At 51.4% G+C, this 19448-nt stretch overlaps 1 protein-coding gene across 1 annotated transcript in view; it reads right to left on the bottom strand.

Annotated features, from left to right (window-relative positions):
• Positions 1 to 2280: 2280 nt before the first annotated feature.
• The window catches only part of SLC6A11 (solute carrier family 6 member 11), a 133744-nt gene continuing 116576 nt past the window's right edge, over positions 2281 to 19448 (bottom strand). Inside the window, exons 9-14 of the mRNA XM_007075526.3 lie at positions 17947 to 18059; positions 14748 to 14885; positions 10675 to 10777; positions 9719 to 9819; positions 8765 to 8935; positions 2281 to 4765 (exon numbers count right to left, since the gene is read on the bottom strand). Of these exons, the coding sequence (XP_007075588.2) occupies positions 4613 to 4765; positions 8765 to 8935; positions 9719 to 9819; positions 10675 to 10777; positions 14748 to 14885; positions 17947 to 18059 (779 nt within the window). The 3' untranslated portion in view covers positions 2281 to 4612. The remainder of the gene's footprint in view (positions 4766 to 8764; positions 8936 to 9718; positions 9820 to 10674; positions 10778 to 14747; positions 14886 to 17946; positions 18060 to 19448) is intronic.

The raw sequence follows: 19448 nt of genomic DNA, 5'->3' as shown, positions 1-19448 counted from the left end.
TCCCCACTCTATGGCAAGCCAAGAATTTGTTCGTTGGAGGCCCTGTCCCATGGAGCACCCACTCTGTGCCAGGACTTGCACAGTGCTATCCCAAAGGAGCATGGTGTTACTTAACCCCCTTGCTCTGAGAGAATGAGGAGGGGCCACCCTCACAGCTGGTGAGGTTGTACAAGGAGTTGTAAGAGTATACCAGGGATGGGGAGGACTTTCGTTTCCACCATGTTCCCCCAAAGACAGTACACTACCTCTACTTTGGCTCGGGCTGTTCCCTCATCTCAAATGTTCTTCTCGCTGGTGAAATCTTCACATCCCTCAAGGTGCAGCTCAAGTCCCACATCCTTGGTTAAGAGGTTGGGCACATGGGCTCTATTTAGACCCAACAAGCCTTGGTCCAGCCTAGCTTCTTCATCTTCCAGGAGGTATATCTGGTATCATTTGGGTAGGTGGGGGGGAAAATTTTTTACCATCTCCAGAATTTTAGTTCCTCCATATGAAAATGGGATTAATAACACCTCTTAGATTTGTTGTGATGCTCTGGTGAAGTAATGTAGGAATGACACTTGGAACACAGTAGGTGCTCAGTAAAGAGTTCTTTCCCCATGCTTGGCACTCCCAGAGCACTTGGGCCCTGGCACATTCCACCCTGTAGTTTCTCGAACAGTACATGTGCATCCCCGCCCCCCCCCCCCCGTAAAGTGATCTTATTCAAACCTGAGAGGCAGAGAAGGCCAAGAGTTGGCAACAGATGGACTTTGCTCCCTAATGGCTAACAAGCTGCCTGGGTCAATGATCCATTTGATTTTTAACAGTCTGAGACAGTGCAGAGTGTCTCTAGGGGATTCTTAAGCCAGATGTTTCCTCTCTGCATTTCATTTTCTTCACCTTTCTCCCAATGGCTAAGCTGAAGTCCAGAAAAGTGGGCAGACTTGCCCAGGGATGCAGTGCAGAGCTCAAACTAGCTGGAGAAGGCTGGGGATAGGAAGCAAGAACAGCTTCTCCATGTACTTACCTCTGTCCGGGGGAGTGTGGACACCTGTCCTCTTGACCTGAAAGAGCAGAAACATTCAAGGAAAGGGGATTTTCCATTTGTCTTAATATCCCCAGTTCTAGGTCCAGGCAGGAAACATGACGGGTACTCAGTAAAAGCCTGCTGAATACATGACCCAATTTATAAAATCTGCAGCCCTCAGCAGAAAGTATCAGCTCCTTAGTGCCTGATTCCCTCCCCTGCCCCCTTTCCCAAAACCAGAGGAAAATCTCCTAGGTCTGAGTAGACTTTGACTTCACTTCCAAACCTCCTCTATGCTCTGGTTATTTGCAGTGCCTAACAGAGCTAGGCTGCAGGGTCACATTTGGCCATCAGGGGTCACTAGCACACACTGCAGGCTACAGGGTCTACTGGGTAAAATAATGCCATAGGTTACAATTCTGTAAGCTTAAGTGTCTGCAAATCAGATTTCCTGGGGATGAGGGAGACCCACATTTCTGTGACCCGGTCTCTTTGTGTCTTAAATTCTTTGCACCAACTGCTTGATACACTTTCAGACACGAGGAGGGAATGGTGGCAGATAGGTGACTGTACCAATCCCTGTGGCTCTATGAAATTATTAAGTTCTCAGGGACCCTCTGGCCATCAGAGATTTTCTGAACCTGGAACTCTGTGGGAACGCGTTCCTTGTGAGCGGATGCTACTGCCTGAGAGAGGGTGAGAGGCCAAGACAGGTTTGGGTGGATCCTGAGATCAGGGATTTTAAACAGAAGAGCCAACCACACAGGAATGAGCAGACACTGTATATGGATGATCTTACTGTTCTGTGGACTATCCTGGAGCCCAAACCAGGGCTGCATGTTTCAAATTGTCATGTCTTTCCACCCTACCTTGTCTGCCTCAGACATGCAGGTCTGCCAGCATGGAGACAGTAAGGCACAGTGATTCAAGACTGGGTTTTGAGTTCAGACAGACCTGACTTCTCTGTGTCTCAATTTCCCCTATCTGTAAAGTGGGGGATGTAATATGTGGGAGGAGCCTCTGTTATGGGACTATTTTGAAGGAGTAAAGAGACAACTTTTGTAGAGGACCTAGCACAAGGAGATGTTCAATGTATGGCGAGGAAGGAAAGGAAGTGTGGGCTCCTACAACACCCCTGGGTGCTTCTAATATGTAATCCTGAGTTAAAACGGCAACCTCCAAGTATGGAACCAAGGTGGTTTTGCAGGTATATCGTGGAGGTAATACAGTACAGGAAGAGCAACTCAATGAATACCACTCTGCTGGGAACAGCCACATATAGTGTGTTCATTCCTTTAATTTTTAAAAATGAGTAAGCAGACAATCGTGTGCCCTTTGAATACCCAATAAAAACGTTCATTATGTAAAACAGTACAACCTTTTTCATTTTTTAATAATTCTGTAAATATCTCAGAAAGGATGTATTGTTTCTAATGAATATCAAAAAAGTCACCACAATGACATTTCCCCTGCCCCCACATTTCCCTCCCTGCCCCACCCCAAGTTGCCCAAATACTAGTAGGAAATTACAAAAAACAAAGAGCAAAAGCCCTCCCTCCGTCCTGCCCCATGAGTAGTGTTAAGTGAGTGAAATGTTAAGTGCCACAGGTACAATGCAGTGTGTCCCCAGCGAGACCGCAGAGCTGTAGGTGGAGAATCGGTAGCAGCAGCAGGGGGGAGTCTCCTTCCCCGGGACCTGGTGGGAGAAGAAGAGTAGCCGAGGACAGACACAAGCAGAGGCTCAGCACAAGGCCCAATCTTCCCAGGTCCACTTCTGGGGCCACCAGGTCAGACAGCGTAGGGAGAGCCAGGCAGGCCTGGGCAGTGTGTGCAAAAGGGGGCCCAGAACCAGGCGTCCCAACCTGCCTCGGGGGTGGGCATTGGGCATCCCTTCTAGCAAACTTGGGCTTCAGGTGGGGGCTGGCCAGAGCAGAGAAGCTGTCAGTTTGGAAAGTTTTGGGTGAATCAAACAGGTGGGTTCCCTATGGGAAACTCAAGTCTTAGTTTGGAGAAAGCTCCTGTTTCCATCAAATAAAACCGGCAACATACAGGAAAAGGATAAAGAATGCACCTTCCCTGTCCCCAAATAACTCAGAATCCAAGAGAGAGGGTTGATGAAATCCAGTTAAAGAAGAGAGGTCAGGCAGAGGGGTCTGAGGCAGCACTGGCCTCACCCCCCAGCAACCCCAGGCCTGCACAGAGGGAGGGGTGGGAGCCCAGTTCTCCCCTCCAGTATAAGTGCCAAGGCTTCTCAGCCACCTGGCGAGAGAGGCAGGTAGGATGGCTCCCAAAAACAGGGTGGGGAAGAAGCCTCTGTGAGGAGGGTCTGCTGGTGATAGGAAAGAAGATGGGGAGGACTGAGAGGAAGTAGGACAGGGGGAGAGAGAGGAGGGCAGAGGACAGTAAGAAGGAGAAGAGGTGACAGGCAGATGGAGAAGGGGTCAGAGGAGAAAACCAGGGTTCAGGCCCTACTATGGCTCCTTCCCCTGGGAGGCTGGTGGAAGGTTCTAGACACAGATCCCTGCTGGGGCAGCGGCAGAACAAACAGCCACAAGGGAATAGCGGCTACTTCCTGACCCCAAATATTAGCGCCCAGGAGATGCCAGTGAGCCCCATGAGAATGGAGAGGCAGAGATGAGGGGGGAGAGCAGATGGATAGGACAGGAAGAGCCCTTTCATGGGGGCTGAGGACCTGGAAGGACTTCAGAGAATGGAGCCACTCACAGATGCATCAAACTAGAGTTTTAGGGGGAAACACCACATCATTTTCACAACAAACTTGATTTTAAATAAGCAGGAGGTGCAATGCAGGGATGATAGCTTGGGAGTGAGTCTTCAGAATAATCCAAGATCAAGGTCAGGCCTGCCAGCCAGTGAGGCACACCGAGAGAATCCCCAAGAGATGTGGCAGGGCCAGGAAGGACCTCAGAGATCACCTGATCCAGCCCTCCCCATTTGAGAAGTGGGGAAACTGAGGCCCAGGGAGGTGATGGGAGCGCCCAAGGTCACTCAGAGGGATCAGGGCGGAGGTGGGGTTGGGGGTGGGCTATAACCCAGGAGTCCTGAGTCTGGTGGGACTTTCTCTCCTCTGACATAGCCTTGCTTGTCTGCAAACCCACTACTAAGGGATTGGGGATGGCAAGGGCAGGATTTGAAGGCAAAGGCTTCCTGGGGGCATGGAGGACAGGCAGCTCATCAGGGACGAGCGTGGGATGCGGTCTGGTCAGCTAAAAGGCTGACGGAGAACAGGCATCACTCCCACCCCACCTGCCCCACAGCCCAAGTATAAAAGTTTGACCATATGATACAACTTCTCCCTACCCCCTAGAAAACATTGGTTAACACCATCCTAGCACAGAAGATTCTGCTAGTCCCTGTACAGTATTATCTCTTTGTAATGTTACTTACATGATAACTGGGGGCAAGGAGGGGAATGGGACTTTCCAGAGTGTACACGGCCACCTTAAAATTAACTTGTTAATAAATCCTGTGCAAAACGAGCAAGCCTCTATCATTAGATGAAATACATGTTTCAGGTATTCATTTACACACATGGGGTGGGGGGAGGAAAGGAAGGAGAGGCATCCGAGGTGGAGGTGTTGCTCAGAAGTGTGTCTCCTTCTCTGTGATGGCTGCAATGGTCCCATCGCCCTTGAGTTTGGCGTCACAGTCATTAACCGTCACCGTCCGTGGGCCTCCCCCAAGCTTGCCCCGCATTTTCAGATCAGCGCTGGGGATGGTCAACTTCCGGAATTTCTACGTGGAGAGGAGAAGAGCTGTCTGAGAGGGACTGCCGGGGTCCCGGCACCTGCCTTGGCCTCTCCCACCTGCATGGGTGGACACCACAGGGCCACGGAGCCATCAGACCCAGATCTGGGCCTTAGCGCTGTCACTTAGAGCTCTGTTCTAATGAACTGACTTTCGTGGGTCTCAGTTTCCTCCTCTGGAAAATGGGGACAATGAGGAGTAAGGAGATGGCTTGTACAAGTGCTTAGCCTTGTACCTGGCCTACTGGGTGTAATCAGGGGCTGACCGCCTCGTCCCTCCCTGTGGTGAAGAGCAGCTGGGCTTTGAATCTCTGCTCAGCCACTCACTAGCTGTGTTGGGGAAGTTATCTAACCTCTATGAGCTGCACTTTCCTGTTCTGTGAAATGGGATAATAGTACTTGCCTCCAAGGGGTGTTGTATGAGGGAGCTAAGGCTCACTCTAGGGCTGTTTACATGATTGCTGGATAAATGGGTATATTTCCCACAAAAGGGATGTGATCACATTGCCACTGTCCAGGGGAACACGTGGTGTGTGCCATGTGCTCCTCTGGCCACGCTTGAAGGTGGGAACATTGTCACAGCCACAGCCCCATTCCACTTGGAAAGTGGCTAGCACTGGGCTGGGCACAGATGGCATGACTCTCATCCTGACTGTACCAGTGAGGGAGCAGAGGACACAGGCAGACTCCTGACACACGTCTGCTGCCACAATGCTGCCTGGAGCCCCACACCTCAGCTTCACATGTACCCCACACATTCCATCAGGAGAAGACACTATACCAGGATTTGGGATGTCCTTACTGGGCATAAAACCTTTCCCCCAGGGAAGCCGCAAAGACTCGGGAGGCCTGTTTTTTCATGATCAAGGTTCTGTCTTCTCTTGCAGACACTGCCATGCCTAAGAGGCTGAACCTACGTTGTCCAGGTGGGATAAGCAGCCTGATTCCCCCGTGCTGAACGCCTCCTGTGTGCCAGGCACTGCACTAAGCTCTTAACACAGGACAGGGGCAAAGACTACTGGCTCCAGAGCCAGGCGCTTGGGTTTGAATCACAGCTCTGCCACTGAACTGGGGCAAGAAACTTAACCTCTCTGCGTCTCAGTGTCCTCATTTGTCAAAGGGGGAGAACAAGGGCACCTGTCTCCTAGGATTAACATGAGGTCCAGTTTAGTTGAGCTTGTCACAGACTAGCACAGATATCTATCCTCACAGCAGTTCTCAGAGGCGTAAGTACCAGTGACCCCATTATTCCTTCCAGATCCTTCCTGTCAGCTGGTAGAACCTTCAGGGAAGGCCTGGAAACCAGTTCTGCTGTCTTTAACGAACCTTGCTGTCTGTGGAGGCAGGTATGTGAGCTTAGGGACGTGGAAGAAGCTCAGGAAAGTAGCCTCTCCTTCCCCAGCCCTCCCTCGCTCCCTCCCTCCCTCCTTGCCAGGCCTGAGCTGATCTCTGGAGGATTTGTAAGGCGACATAGAGCATTCCTGAATACCAAAGGCCACAGAAGTTTGGACAGGGGCCGGCAGGGACCACGGACATGGTTTGGTTCCAGATCAAAATTCACCAACTGCCCTTGACCTATATTCCCTGCAGGAGCCAAGGAAACTTTCTTTGGGGGCATGAGCAGGTCTGAGAAAGGGGCTTTCCCTCTCGGCTTGCTCCTTCTGGCTGGATATGTGGAGCTTTTTTCTGGAGCTTAGGCCCTTCAGTGGGCAGGCAGGCTGGTTGAAGCCGGCTCTGAGCTGCATTTGGGTGTCTGCACACACAACTATTCCCATTTCCCTTTGGCCTTGTCCTGGAGAGAGAAAGGTCAACCCCTGAGATCCCTGTCATGTGGCACTGGGGCAGAGACAGGGGCTGGCAGTGGAGTGAGGCCAGGCTAGCAGATGAAGGAGGCCGCAAAACTCAGGCAATGGGAGCCCAGACTTCAGAGTTTCTGCTCTGTCACTCTGAGGCTGTGTGCTCTTGGACAAGCTGCTTCACTTCTCTGTGCTTCAGCTTTCTCCTCTGCGAAGCGGGGGCAGGAAGAGCCTCCACCGCAGGGGACTACTATGAGAATTCGATGGTGCAGTGTTTGTAAACAGAACAGCGTCTGGCACGTAGCAGTTCCCTAAATGAGTGAGAAAGTGACTCAAACCATCTGATGTGCCAGCAGGTGGGAAAGGAGAGTAAAGAGCCAGCGGATGCTCTGGAGTACCACGGTGTGTTTGTAACTCTGCCTGCCACCAAGGGACCACATATGGTGTGATGCCGCTGACAGGAAGTGTCCCGAGCAGGCAAATCCACAGAGACGGGAGATGCGTGGTGTCTGGGGTGGGAATGGGGAAAACTGTGAAAGGGCATGAGGGGTCTTCTTAGGGTAGTGGACAGGTTTTAAAGCTGACTCCTGGTGATGATTCTCACACACAGAAAGTTACTACAAAAATCACTGAATGGAACACCTGACATGTGAATTTTAGGATATGTAAAACATACTGTAACAAGATTGTTTTTAAAAAATTTGTTTTCCACCATGGAAAGCATTCTGAAGTTTCCTCAAACAGTTAAAAATAGAACCTACCATATGATCCAGCAATTTCACTTCTGGTATTTATCTGAAGGAAAGGAAAATACTAACTTGAAAAGGTATGTATGCCTCCATGATCGCTGCAGCATTATTTACAGCAGCCAGGACATGGAAACAACCTAACTGTCCATCCGTGGATGAATGTATAAAGAAGATGTGGCATGCATATATATGTATGTATGTGTATGTGTATACACACACACATCACACACACACACACACACACACACACACACACACACACACACACACACTGGAATATTACCCAGCCATAGAAAGGGAAATCCTGTTTGTGACAACATGGATGGATGTTGAGGGTATCATGCTAAGTGAGATGAATCAGACGACAAATACCGTATGGCATCACTTATATGTAGAACCTAAAAAACCCCAAAAACTGAAAAACAAACAAAAACCTAACACACAAACAAACAACACCTAACAGAGCTCAAAGATACAGAGAACAGGCTGGTGGTTGCCAGAGGTGGGGGTGGGTGGGGAAATGGGTGAAGGGGGTCCACATGTACAAACTTCATGGAGACGTAATAAAGAAGTCATAGAGACATAATGCACAACATGGTGACTATGGTTGATAATACAGTACTATATATTTGAAAGTTGCTAAGATAATAGATCTTAAAAGTTCTCATCACAAGAAAAACATTTGCAACTGCGGGGTGATAGATGTTAACTAGACTTAACTGTGGTGATCACTTCACAATACATACAAATGTTAGACAATTATGCTGTTACCTAATACTAATGCTATATGTCAATCATATCTCAATTTAAAAAAATTGGTTTGCTAAGCTTTGGCTGTATGATGCTCACTTTGGGTTGAACGATTTAACTTCTCCGAGCTTCAGTTTCTCTATCTATTGAATGCAGAAAATGAGGCCAGCACCTGCTTTGCTCTGAGGACTAAAGGAGATACAGCATGTACAGAGTCTGGCACGGTGATGACACGGGATAGGTGTTCCCCCTCCCTTCGCCCCAGGTATGGGGTCCTTCATGAATTAACAGGACAGTAAAAGCTACCACTTGGTCAGTCTCTGTTCCAGGTCCTGGTCTGAGTGCTTTTCCCTGTATGAACTCACCAAGTCCTTACAAAATCCTCTGTAAGTCAGGAACTGCTGTTGTCCCCATTTTACAGATGAGGAAACTCAGAGAACCTGGCCCAACCTCAAGGCCTCATATAGATGACCTGATATAACGGAAACAATGAACACCTGCCAGGGAGGGGCTGGCAGTGGCTTCCCTGAGAGACACACGAGGGCTCATTCTTAACACACTCCCTGCTCAGGTAAGACCCATGGACTTGCTCCTGCTCTTTGGCCCACCCGAGGCAGAGCCAGTCCCCGCGTGTGCCTCAGCCCCCCTCAGAGCTGCCCTTGCCAGCCGACCTCCTGCCCGGGGCTGTCTCACCTCAGGCAGTGTCCCCTCTGTCTTCCACACCTTGATGAAGACCCAGAGTGGGATGCACAGCATGGACGAGAGTGCCATGAGCCAGCCAATTCCGTAGCCCCAGGTGGGGTAGGTATACATGTTGTTGTACTTGAGAGGCTTGTACTTGACCAGGAAGAAGATGAAGATGCCCTGTGGAGAGACAGGAGAGGTCCCTGGGGGCCCGGCTGCAGGCCTGTGTGACGGTCTTGGACAGGGGAGGCGCTGCACAGGATCGCCAGCACCGCGGGCACAGGGAAGGGACGCCCACAGGGCCCAGCGCCTCCTCGGGGCTCGAAGCTCCTTCTCCCCCCCCCCAGGAGCCCCATCCACCGCCTCTGCCCAATCAGGGATTTTCATTTTTCCCTAGCTACTTCTTGGCGTTGCTTTCAAAGTTGCCTTTCAAAACCATGATGGTTTGTGAAGATGCTCTGAGATGCTTCACATGCCAAGCACCTGGTAAAGAGCAGCGGGGCTGCAGTTTTTATCAAACATCCATTCACAAAGTCCCCTCCAGGGTCTGGCCTGAGGGGCAGAGCATGAGCTCCAACTTTACCCTCAATTCTGTGGCTTTCTCAGTTAACTGCAAAGCTAAACATTGTCCGTGGTACAATCCTTGGGCCCCACGGAGACAGGCCCCGGACACTTAGCTTGTGGGTATAGAATCCAAGGCTTCGAGAAGGGAGAAGACTTGCTTGTGGTCACCCAGCAAGCTGGTGGCAGAGCTGGGATCCCAAAGAGGCCCCTCCCTGGCCGAGCCCAGAAACTGACCCCATGACTCCAACTTAGAAAGCTGTCGGGTGCCGTGGACTCTGAATTCACAGAGGGTCACCCAGGGGGCCATCACCTCCTCAGTTTCAGCCTCAGCCAGGCTTGTGGCGCTAGAGTGGAAAAGCGGGTGGGTGGGCTGGAGGCAGCTTCTGGCAGGGCCCTTACCGCACAGATCCCGGGGGTCACAACCTTCCAGCACCATTTAATGAGCGACAGTGGCCGGTAGCCAATCATGTCTTCGATGTTATCGTAGAAGCGATTGCTTCCTGTCCAGGATAAAACAGACAGCCACACACACATCCCAGAGAATTTTTGTACAAGACTCAGACAGAAGGCTAGAAGTGTTTGCTTTTCCCAGCCCGAGACAGACAAATGATGGCAGGGACCTTATTTACCACTGAACAGCTACCAAGATGTTATGTATGTGAGGTTTCAGAATATACTGCAGTAGGAGGAATTCTGGTCTGATATTGGGAACACCACTGACCTTGGGCAGTGAGGCCCAGGAAACAGTAAAGAGGAAACATTTCTGGGAGCAAAGTAGAAGGTGGTCCCTTTGAGAGGCAGACCCTGGGCCTGGCTGACATGCGTGGGGGCAGGGGCAGGGCTCTGAAGGTGACTGCTTGGCTGGACTGTTAATGAGTAGGGCAGCCCACAGGGGGCCCTGTTCCCAAGCTATGCTCCCAGTGGGGGTGTCCATCACCAATGAGTCCAGATCCTCATCCACTCATAGGATATAGGAGGAAACAGGAGGACCACAAGGCAGCTGCTGACTGAGGGCCAGGCACTGTGCTTGTTGTTTTGCCCACACTATCTCCTACTTGTAGACATGGTGAGGGCTACTCCATTTTACAGATGGGAAAATTGAGGCTCAGGGGCAGAGAAGCACAGGGCCAAGGTCACAGTGCCTGAGTCTGGAACCCCTCCCTGTGCTGCAGGGGTGTAAGAGTAAGAAACTCTCTCGACAAGTATGAAAGGCCGAGCCCCTGAGGAAAGGAAGAAGAGGTGGACACAGATGGAGACAAGCCACGGAGAACCTGAGCCCTCCCGGGCCCCAGGCGTCCATATGCTGGGCACCACGGCAGGCTGCCGGGGTGTGGGTGGGCCCGGCTTCTACTCACCATACACCCAGCCGATGCAGATACACTCAAAGATGGCCACAAAGAGAAGGCACATCCCGCTGGCAGCATAGGAGTCGAAGAGCTGGAAGATGTACATGCCACCCTGCAGAGCAGGAGGACAGATACATGGACAGAGGGACGCAAACACACATGGGAGAGCAGGGTTGGCCAGCTGGCCTCGGAAAGGCCTCTGCTCTGCCCTGGGGCTACCATCGGCCAGGAGTCACTTCCACCAGGGCAGACTGCTTCTCCCTATCCTCCCCAAACGATAACCCTTCTACACCTGGGCACCCCATAAGATTCCACCCTCTGGGGGTGCTCAGATCGCAATCGTTTGTCTTGTCTCTGTTCCCCACATGCCAAAGACAACATGGAAAACCAGAGGTGGCCTCAGCCCCTCTCCCTGATGGCTCTAACAGCCTCCCCACAGGTCTCCCTCTCTCTAGACCTTGGGCACATCAGCTTTCACCAGGACCTTTATAACACGCAAATCCAACCATGTGCCTCCACAGCTTAACGTTACCCCTTGGCTTCAGGCAGCCTGACAGTCACAGCTGCCCTCTCACTCGGCCTTGTCTGCCTTCCTACCAGCCGACTTCAACGCGCTTCCCCCTGACAGACCAAGGGATCATCCTGCCTCTGTGCTGTTCCCTTTTGCTTGGTAAGTTCTTTCAAAGCTCAGCTCAAATGTCACCTCATCTAGGAAGCCCTCCCTGAAAGCCTCTGTAGCACATTTTCTGGATTCACAGTTTTTAAATCAAGTTTTCCCATCAGCTGCTCTATTAGCTCTGGGCTTCTGCTGGGGAGGCCCCCACACCAGTTTTGTCTCCTGCCAGCGCAGGGCCTGGCTCGAAGTAGGTCCCCGATAGTTGCAAGTTGAATTGTGTGGAGTGAGAGCCCCGTGGGGGAGGGACTCTGAATGGCTTGTCCACAGCTGTGTCCATTTCTGGTCAAGGCCTTGGCACAGACTAGGTGTGCAATCTTTGTGGAATGCAGGATTGGCGTGGGCCAGCTCTGTGGTATATACATCTGTGATGATGGACTTCAGGGAAAGGCCTGGGAGGTATAAGCTCAGGTGGCCAAGGTGATCCGGGAAGGTTCCAAAATAGGAGGGATGGCATCTGGGCTGGGGGAGGCGGGGAGGCCAGCTACAGGTGTGGGAAGGGTTGGGATCCTTACAGAAAATCTTTATAATACGTGACTGCCCTTAGGGGAACACAACCAACAGCAGGAGAAATAAAAGTCGAAAAGGGAAGGAGGGTCTGGTTGGGGGAGGCACTGTGAATGCCAGGACAGGAGGGTAAGAGGCCAGGACAAAGCCTGGACAGCCTCCTGTGTGTCTGCCACAGGGATGTAATTGGAATTAAGCTTCTGGTCTGTGCTCCCACAGCCCCCAGGGCCTCCTCCTACCCTGTGAGACCACACACAGGCTGGGACTATTTCCTCACATCTCTTCAGCTGCATCAGGGGCAACATCTCAGTGCCTACAGGGCCAGACAGGTAACACAAGGGAGAGACGTTGGCCCAGTTGGCAGGAAGTGGTGGGGACTGGTGCTATTTGGCCACACACAAGTCTGGTTGAGTCGCTGGGGGAGGCAGGTCTGAGTGCGGCCACATATGCAGATTTTCTACAAGATGCCAGAAATCCAGGCTTTCCTGAGAAATCTTTCTCTCCTGAATAGTTGGCAACCTCTTCACGTTCTTAAAAACACATTGGGGGTGAAACAAAGGGGATCTCTGGGCCGTATCTGGTCTGGGGCCTACCATCGGTGCCGGATGTGGTGGATATTCAGGTCTGTGAGAGTAAGGAGCCAGCTGGAGGCTCCTCTGCGACCAGCAGTGGGCGTGGCTTTCTGAGTTAAAAGCAGAGACCATGCTCCCAAGGGCTCTCCTGAGCGTCTTCTTCCATGAACACCATACATGCATATGCAGCGCTCTCCAAGCACCAGGCTCTGAGTGAACTGTGTGCCGGGTCTCAGTCTGGTTGGTCCTTGCAGCGTGTGCAATTAATTACGAGGCAGGCACGACTGCTGTCCTCGGTGTTCATGGGGGAAACCAAGGCACAGAGTCATCCGGCTTTAGCCAGTCACTGGGCTGAGGACTCAACCTAGGCCGACTGCCGCACAGCCTGTGCTCTTAACCCTCCACCACACTGCCTTCGTGGAAGACAAGAAATCTGTGGCCTATTTCTTCCCCAGAGCCGAACTTTAAATGTGTATACTTAAGGGAGAGGATCTCGCCGGCAATTACTGTGGAGGCTGGGGCGGACACGGCCCATTTGGCCATCTGAACTTCCTGCTGCGCTCACTCACGGATCTTCCTGCATGGAGGCAGAAGGTCGGCATGTGAAGCCCACGCATCTGCTGATGAATGGTCAGCACCTCCCTGGGGGCTAGGAGGCACCCCTGGGCAGATCCACGCCCTCAGGTTGAAGGGTGGGCAAGCAGGTTCTGGGAGGCCCGGGGCCCCCAGCACGGGAGGTCCAGCAGGGTCCTCTGCCCGCCTGCTCCAGACCAGTGATATCCACGCCCACAGCCCGGCTTATCGGCTTATCTTCTTGCAGCCCAGTCCCCACCAGCCCCCTTTAACTCATCACGTTAACCCCCCAATTTGTACGTAGGTGACAAAAGACTCTACTTTGTGTAATGAATCAGCACTTAATGAAGCCCTGCTCACTGCAGGGCTGGTTTCCCCAGTGGGAAGAGGAGAGATAGAATGCCACACCATTCATTTGCACAAAGCTGATTATCACTTCCATTAATGTGACAATGACTAGGAACACTAATAACACCAGCCACCACGCCCTGAGTGCCTGCCCCCTATGAGGCCCCAAGGGAAGAGAGCCCACTGGCCCGGCAAGGCCAGCTCCTGTTTTCAAGGACCTCAGAGCCTAGTAGGGGAGAGACAGGTGCTTGGAGGGGTCATTCTAAGGTGGGAGAAAGGCTGGGCTGAGACTGGAACAAAGTGCTTGGAGGAAGGAAAGCAGAGGAGGCTTCCAGGAGGCAGCCTCTGAGCTGAGAAGCAGAGGATGCGGAAGATTCCCCAGACTGACCTCAGTATCACCTCAGCCGCTTTGATGGATCTGGAATTCCCTCATCTCTTTCCACGTTTCTTACAAAACCTCTTCTTGTCTCCCAGCAACAGTTTTCTGTGTTTTTTTCTTTTTAAACTAATTTTGTGAGTATGGGGGAAAAGATACCTAATGTCACCACCTCAAGGTACTTGAGAAAGTATTGGACAGGATGGTTGCAGGAGAAACATGGTATTATGAGCCTTTTTTTTTTTTTTAATGTTTATTTATTTTTGAGACAGAGAGAGAGACAGAGTTGGGGAGGGGCAGAGAAAGAGGAGGACAAAGAATCCAAAGCAGGCTCCAGGCTCTGAGCTGTCAGCACAGAGCCCGACATGGGGCTCAAACCCACAAACCGTGAGATCATGACCTGAGCTGAAGTCTAACGTTTAACCGAGGTGCCCCCCCAGGTGCCCCAAGAGAGTCTTAATTTGAGGGGTTAATGGTGAACCCCTCCTCACCCACAGGCCCAGCAGAGGCAAGAAGAGGGATACATAAGGGGTTCTTGGGCTCAGACACACAGTGCCTGAAGGTGCCACACATCCTCATGTGTGTCGTTCTCAGTGATGTCCCAGAAAAGCCTGCTCTGAATGTTAGTCCAAGAGCAGTACCTGGTTGAAGGGTGCATAGCTAACACTGTCCCTTTCACCCAGAAGTTACAGTGAGAGTGGTCCGGGCATCCAGAGGCTCATGACTACAGATAAACCCAGTATCTCCCTTTCCGAGTTTCACTCCTGTCTGGTAGCGACCACGGTGACCTTTAGCTGAGCCTTCACACGCATAAGACATTATGCTAGGGGCTCAAGGAGAACTTCGAATGATTTGCACAACAACCCATTACAAAGAGAAGAAACTGAGTCCTAGACCTGTACTAGACCTGCCCAGGGCCAGATGGCCAATTCCAGAGCTGGGCTTTGACCTCAGACCTGCCTAAGCCAGAGCCCAGGCACTTAACCGTCACGTTACCGTGTTCACATTGCTTACTTGCGTCCACATGGCTCACCTCCGTTAGCATCACAAGGCCCAGGAAATAGGAGACGACTGATAGAGCCAGGATGAGCAGCTCCCGCCGGTAGCCCCTCCGAAAGACCTTGGGGTACATGTCCACCACAGCGGTCACGAGGCTTTCCACGCACACAAACTGGACGGGGCAGAGAGGATGGTGTCAAGTCCAGGAGAAAGCCGGTTCTCAGTGGCCCTGGCTCTGGACAAGTGCAACACGTCTAACCCCTGGGCTTCTCGCCCGCTGGCCTTACCTTCCTTCCCACACTCACACTGACAGAGGGCCTGAGAATAACAACAATCCCAGCACTTAATAGAACTTCAGCAAGGGCATGGAACAGATGGGGACCCTGAAACTCCGAGAGGGGAAGTAACCTGCCCAAGGTCACTCAGCAAGGAAGTGGCAGAGTCAGGACTTGAACTGGGGTCTCTGACTCCAAAGCTAGTATTCCTTCTCCCCCGTATTTCCTATCAGGAGCCTACGTGCTGGGCCCTGTTCTGGGGTCGACTACTTAAGTGAGACGCTGTCTGGGAGGCAAGATAGGCGTCTCTGTACCTATCCTGAGAGTGAGTGCTCTGGTAGTGGCAGGCTCTGGTCAGTGTCTGCAGGCAGAGCTTGATTTCCTCATTCTCTAGGACTGTGACAGTTCCCCTGTCCTTTGCTTCTGCTGGGCAAGCACCCCTCTGATGCATGGAGAGCAATCAGAGGCGAGCCAACACCCAGCTCTTGTGTTTGTGCTGTGGGAGACTCTGGGCCCGGCCAGACCGGGCAGGCTCAAGACAACACAACTTGAGCCCCTGTCTGTATCCCACCATGCTGAGACAGGGCCAGACGCACGGTGTCACTTCTATTCCTACTCAACCATCAACACCCAGCCCAAATATCCCAACACACAGTCACCCTCCTCCCTGGGTTCTTCCAGACCATGGGCAGATCTCCTGCATAAGCCTTTTCCTGACTGCTCCTTCTTGCCCCCAACTTGGGCAGAACAGACCTTTCCTCTCCTCTACCCCAGCACCCCCACCTCTGTTTCACCTCATGGGTCCCATGCTTGCTTATATCTGTCCCCTTACAAGGTGGGACCCTGGATTTTCATCTCTTTCCAGCGGCACAGAGGAAAGGCCTCAGAAAAGGATGATAAATTCATAATAATAATAAATAATGGCAAATGCATGGTACTTATGGTGAGCCAGGTTCTATTCTAAGCATTTAACAGATACTAATTTATTTAATCTTTATGGTACTATTATTATCCCTGTTTCATAAGTGAGGATGTGTAAGCATAGGGGGTAGGCCACCTGCCTGAGGTCACAGAGGTATTCAGTGATACAGCCTGGGTAGGAAGCAGGCAATCTTGTTCTACAGACTGGGCTTTAACCACTGTGCTGGACTGCCAAGAGGGAGGGCAGCAAAAAGAGTAAATAATTCTTTTACTGGTCACCATGTTGAGATACCCCCTTCCCTGGGGCCATTTCTTGGCCCCCTATCCTTTCTACTTTTCGTTTCTATCCCCTCAGAAAAGGTATTTCCAACTTCACTGTGCAGGGGACTGAAGCACAGAGAGGTGAAGTGACTAGCCCGAGGAACACAGCTAGTGAAAGTCATGGAGCTGGGACTCACACCCAGTGCTGTTTGACCCCAAAGCCCAGGCTCCTAGCCTCCAGGCTACCCTGTCTCTACAGTAAGGCTGGCTGCACTCATCCTTTCTCCGGGGTCCCCAGGGAAGGAAGGAGATGCAATTCAGGGAAGGCTGTTTATCCAGGACCCAAACTGAAGAGACATCAGAGCATGCGGTAGCTAAGAGGCACGAAAACCTGGGTGCATGTCCCAGCTGGTCACACGGCCTCAGTTTTTTCATCTGCAAAATGGGGATGACACAAGGGTCCTCGGTCCATGTGGTTATTGTGACAAAGAACAGAGGATGTGGTCCCAGAATAGCACAGCACACACGGGGATGAGCAGATCACCACCTGCCCGCTGGGCCCCCGGGTCTCCCTTGCTAGCACAGTGTCTCAGCCCAAGTGCTGGCTCCGCTCAACACCCCCAGGGACTCACAGAGCCAAGGACCCCATCCCCCACCTCCCACTGCAGGACAGTCACTGTCACGCACAAGCTGCCAATCCCTCCCGAGGCCTCGGCCCTCAACAATAGAAGGGAAGATTATCGGCAGGAACACCCGGTGCTTCAGCAGCTCAGCTTTGCAGTTTATGAGAAACATCCGGGGCGGGGAGATCGGACTTGGCCGGGTTGACAGACACACCGGCCATGAGGTCTGGGTGCTAAGTGACTTGCACAAGGTCATGGGTGGGGCGTAGCACCTTGCCGCAGAGGCTGACAGCACAGCCTCCAGCCTTGGGTAGAAGATGTTCACTGGGGCTCACAGGAAAGCCCGCTGTGCTGGAACAGCAGGCAAAAGGGTGGATTTCGTCGAGTGGAGAGTGACTGGAGGCCATGGGGGTCTGGCTGGAAAGCCGAGGAGAGGACTGGAGGAGGGCTGGGAGTGCAGGTTGGGGTGAGTTTTACAGGGTGAGATTAAATGCATGCCTTCGTGAGGAGAAAACGGAAAACGTCCACAGATAAATTGCTAGTTCTAACTATACACCCTTCACTGAGGAAGGCAGGCTGCCAAGTGCAGGGTGGGTGGGGGGAGCCCTATTAGCAACAATGAGAAGAGAGCAGACGGGTGGGATGTGGGGTGAGTGGGAGCTGGTGGTGGTACTGAGGACCCTTGTGGCATCCTGGAATGCCTTGGGGGGCCGTAACACCGAGAAGAAGGAAGGAAGAAGGTACTTTTCTGTGTTCCTGTGTCCCCCACGATTTGACTGGGACAGAGCCCTCAGATATGCCATTAACTATAAGCCTCTCTCTGAGAATTTCTTCCCGCTTGCTAAGTGGTGCTACTAGGCAGAAATATTTTCACCAAATGGAAGTATTTAACAATTAAAAAAAATTTTTTTATTGGGAGTTGGGAATTCTGGGTAAGGGAAAGTATGTTTGGGAAGACGTGGAGGGACCCATACAGGTGCATCTGGGGGTGACCGAGGAGACCGCCTGGAAGGGGGTGCTGAGAGGAGACCACATGGGGACAGCAAGCAGGGCCCTGACAAGCAGTACCCAGAGGTGGCAATCAGGCCCCTGAGCTGCTCCCAAGTGCAGTGTCTGGCCTCCCTGCCCTCCCAGCCTGGGTTCTCCCCCTTACCTGGCTGTCCAGGCCCAAGAATATCAGCATCATGAAGAACAAGGCAGCCCACAGTGGGGAGAGAGGCATCATGGTGACAGCCTTGGGGTAAGCAATAAAGGCCAGGCCGGGGCCTAGAGAGGAAGGAGAGAGAGAAAGGTGCTGGGTGGAGCTTGGTCCCTCATTCAGTTGTTATTTGAATCCATCATATATTGAGTGCCCCCTTTGTGCTGGGTACTATGCCTCATTCTCCCTCAAATCAGGTAAATTTCCCAGCCACCCTCCTAAGCTGTTGGTACTATTTTGATGCCCATTGCAGGGATGAGCAAGCTGAGGCATAGAAAGGTATGCAAGGGTCAGCAGGGGTCAGGATTCAAACCCAGGTTGGTCTGACACACAGACTTTCCCCTGCATAGACCTGTCTCTACTGTTCTCACTGGGGCAGACGTGGGGATGGTGGCTTATTAAAATGCGGGTTCTCAGGCCCACCTCACAGATTCTAATTGGGTCAGTCTAGGGTGGGGCAAGGACCAGGCACCAGGTGATTCCAAATGGGTAGCAGGAATAGCTTACCCCAGGCTGCCCCTTCCTTTGCTTCTTCCCTTCATTTCCTGTGTCTATACTCACTTATTTTGGCTGCTCCAAATAAAGAGCTTGGTTAGCACGTCCTGAGGATGAACTTTATTAATATCGAGGGAGAGATACCTGATATTCTAGCCCTGTAGCACAGTGGTCAAGGGCACAGGTTCTACAGGCAGATGGCCTGGGTTCAAATGCTTATTCTTTATTGTGATCTGTATCTGTCTCCTCAGCTGAAAAATGGGGATGATAAAGTCCTACCTAACGAAATGGTTTTGAAAATTCAATAAGATGATGCAGAATATGGAAAGCACTTAAAATAAATAGTAAACATTAACTGATTATTATATTTGTTCTTAAAAGCAACATTATTAAAGTCTAATTTACCTATAATAAGCACTCATTTTAATTGTACAACTTCAGTGAGTTGTGAAGTGTATATACCCAGATAACTGCATTCAAGATGGCGAACATTTCTATTGCCCCACTGGGCCCCTCTGTGGTCTCTCTATCCCCATTCTCTGTCTTAGCTCCAGGCAACCATTGATCTGATTTTTTTTTCCACCTTATATTAGCTTTGCCCATCCTATTTAGGAGTGGAATTGCTGGGTCATATGGTAACATATCTTTAACTTTCTAAGAAATGCCAAACAGATTTCCAAAGTAGCTGTCATTTTATATTTCTACCAGTAATATTGGAGGGTTCCAGTGGCTCCACAACCTTAGCAACACCTGATGTTATCAGATGTGGAGTATCTTCACGTAGCTTTGTTGTCTGCTCAAACGCCTTCTTTTGTGAAGTCCTTGTTGATTTTGCCCATTTTTTTTTTTTACTGGGTTGTCTCCCTTTTCTTGAGTTGTGAGAATTCCTGATATATTTGGGATATAAATCCTTTATCAGAGAAGGATGATTAATATTTCCTCCTACTCTGTGGCTTGCCTTG

This window comes from Panthera tigris, chromosome A2 (genome assembly GCF_018350195.1).
Source record: "Panthera tigris isolate Pti1 chromosome A2, P.tigris_Pti1_mat1.1, whole genome shotgun sequence".
Taxonomy (NCBI): Eukaryota; Metazoa; Chordata; class Mammalia; order Carnivora; family Felidae; genus Panthera; species Panthera tigris.
This window is presented reverse-complemented; position numbering and strand designations above follow the sequence as displayed.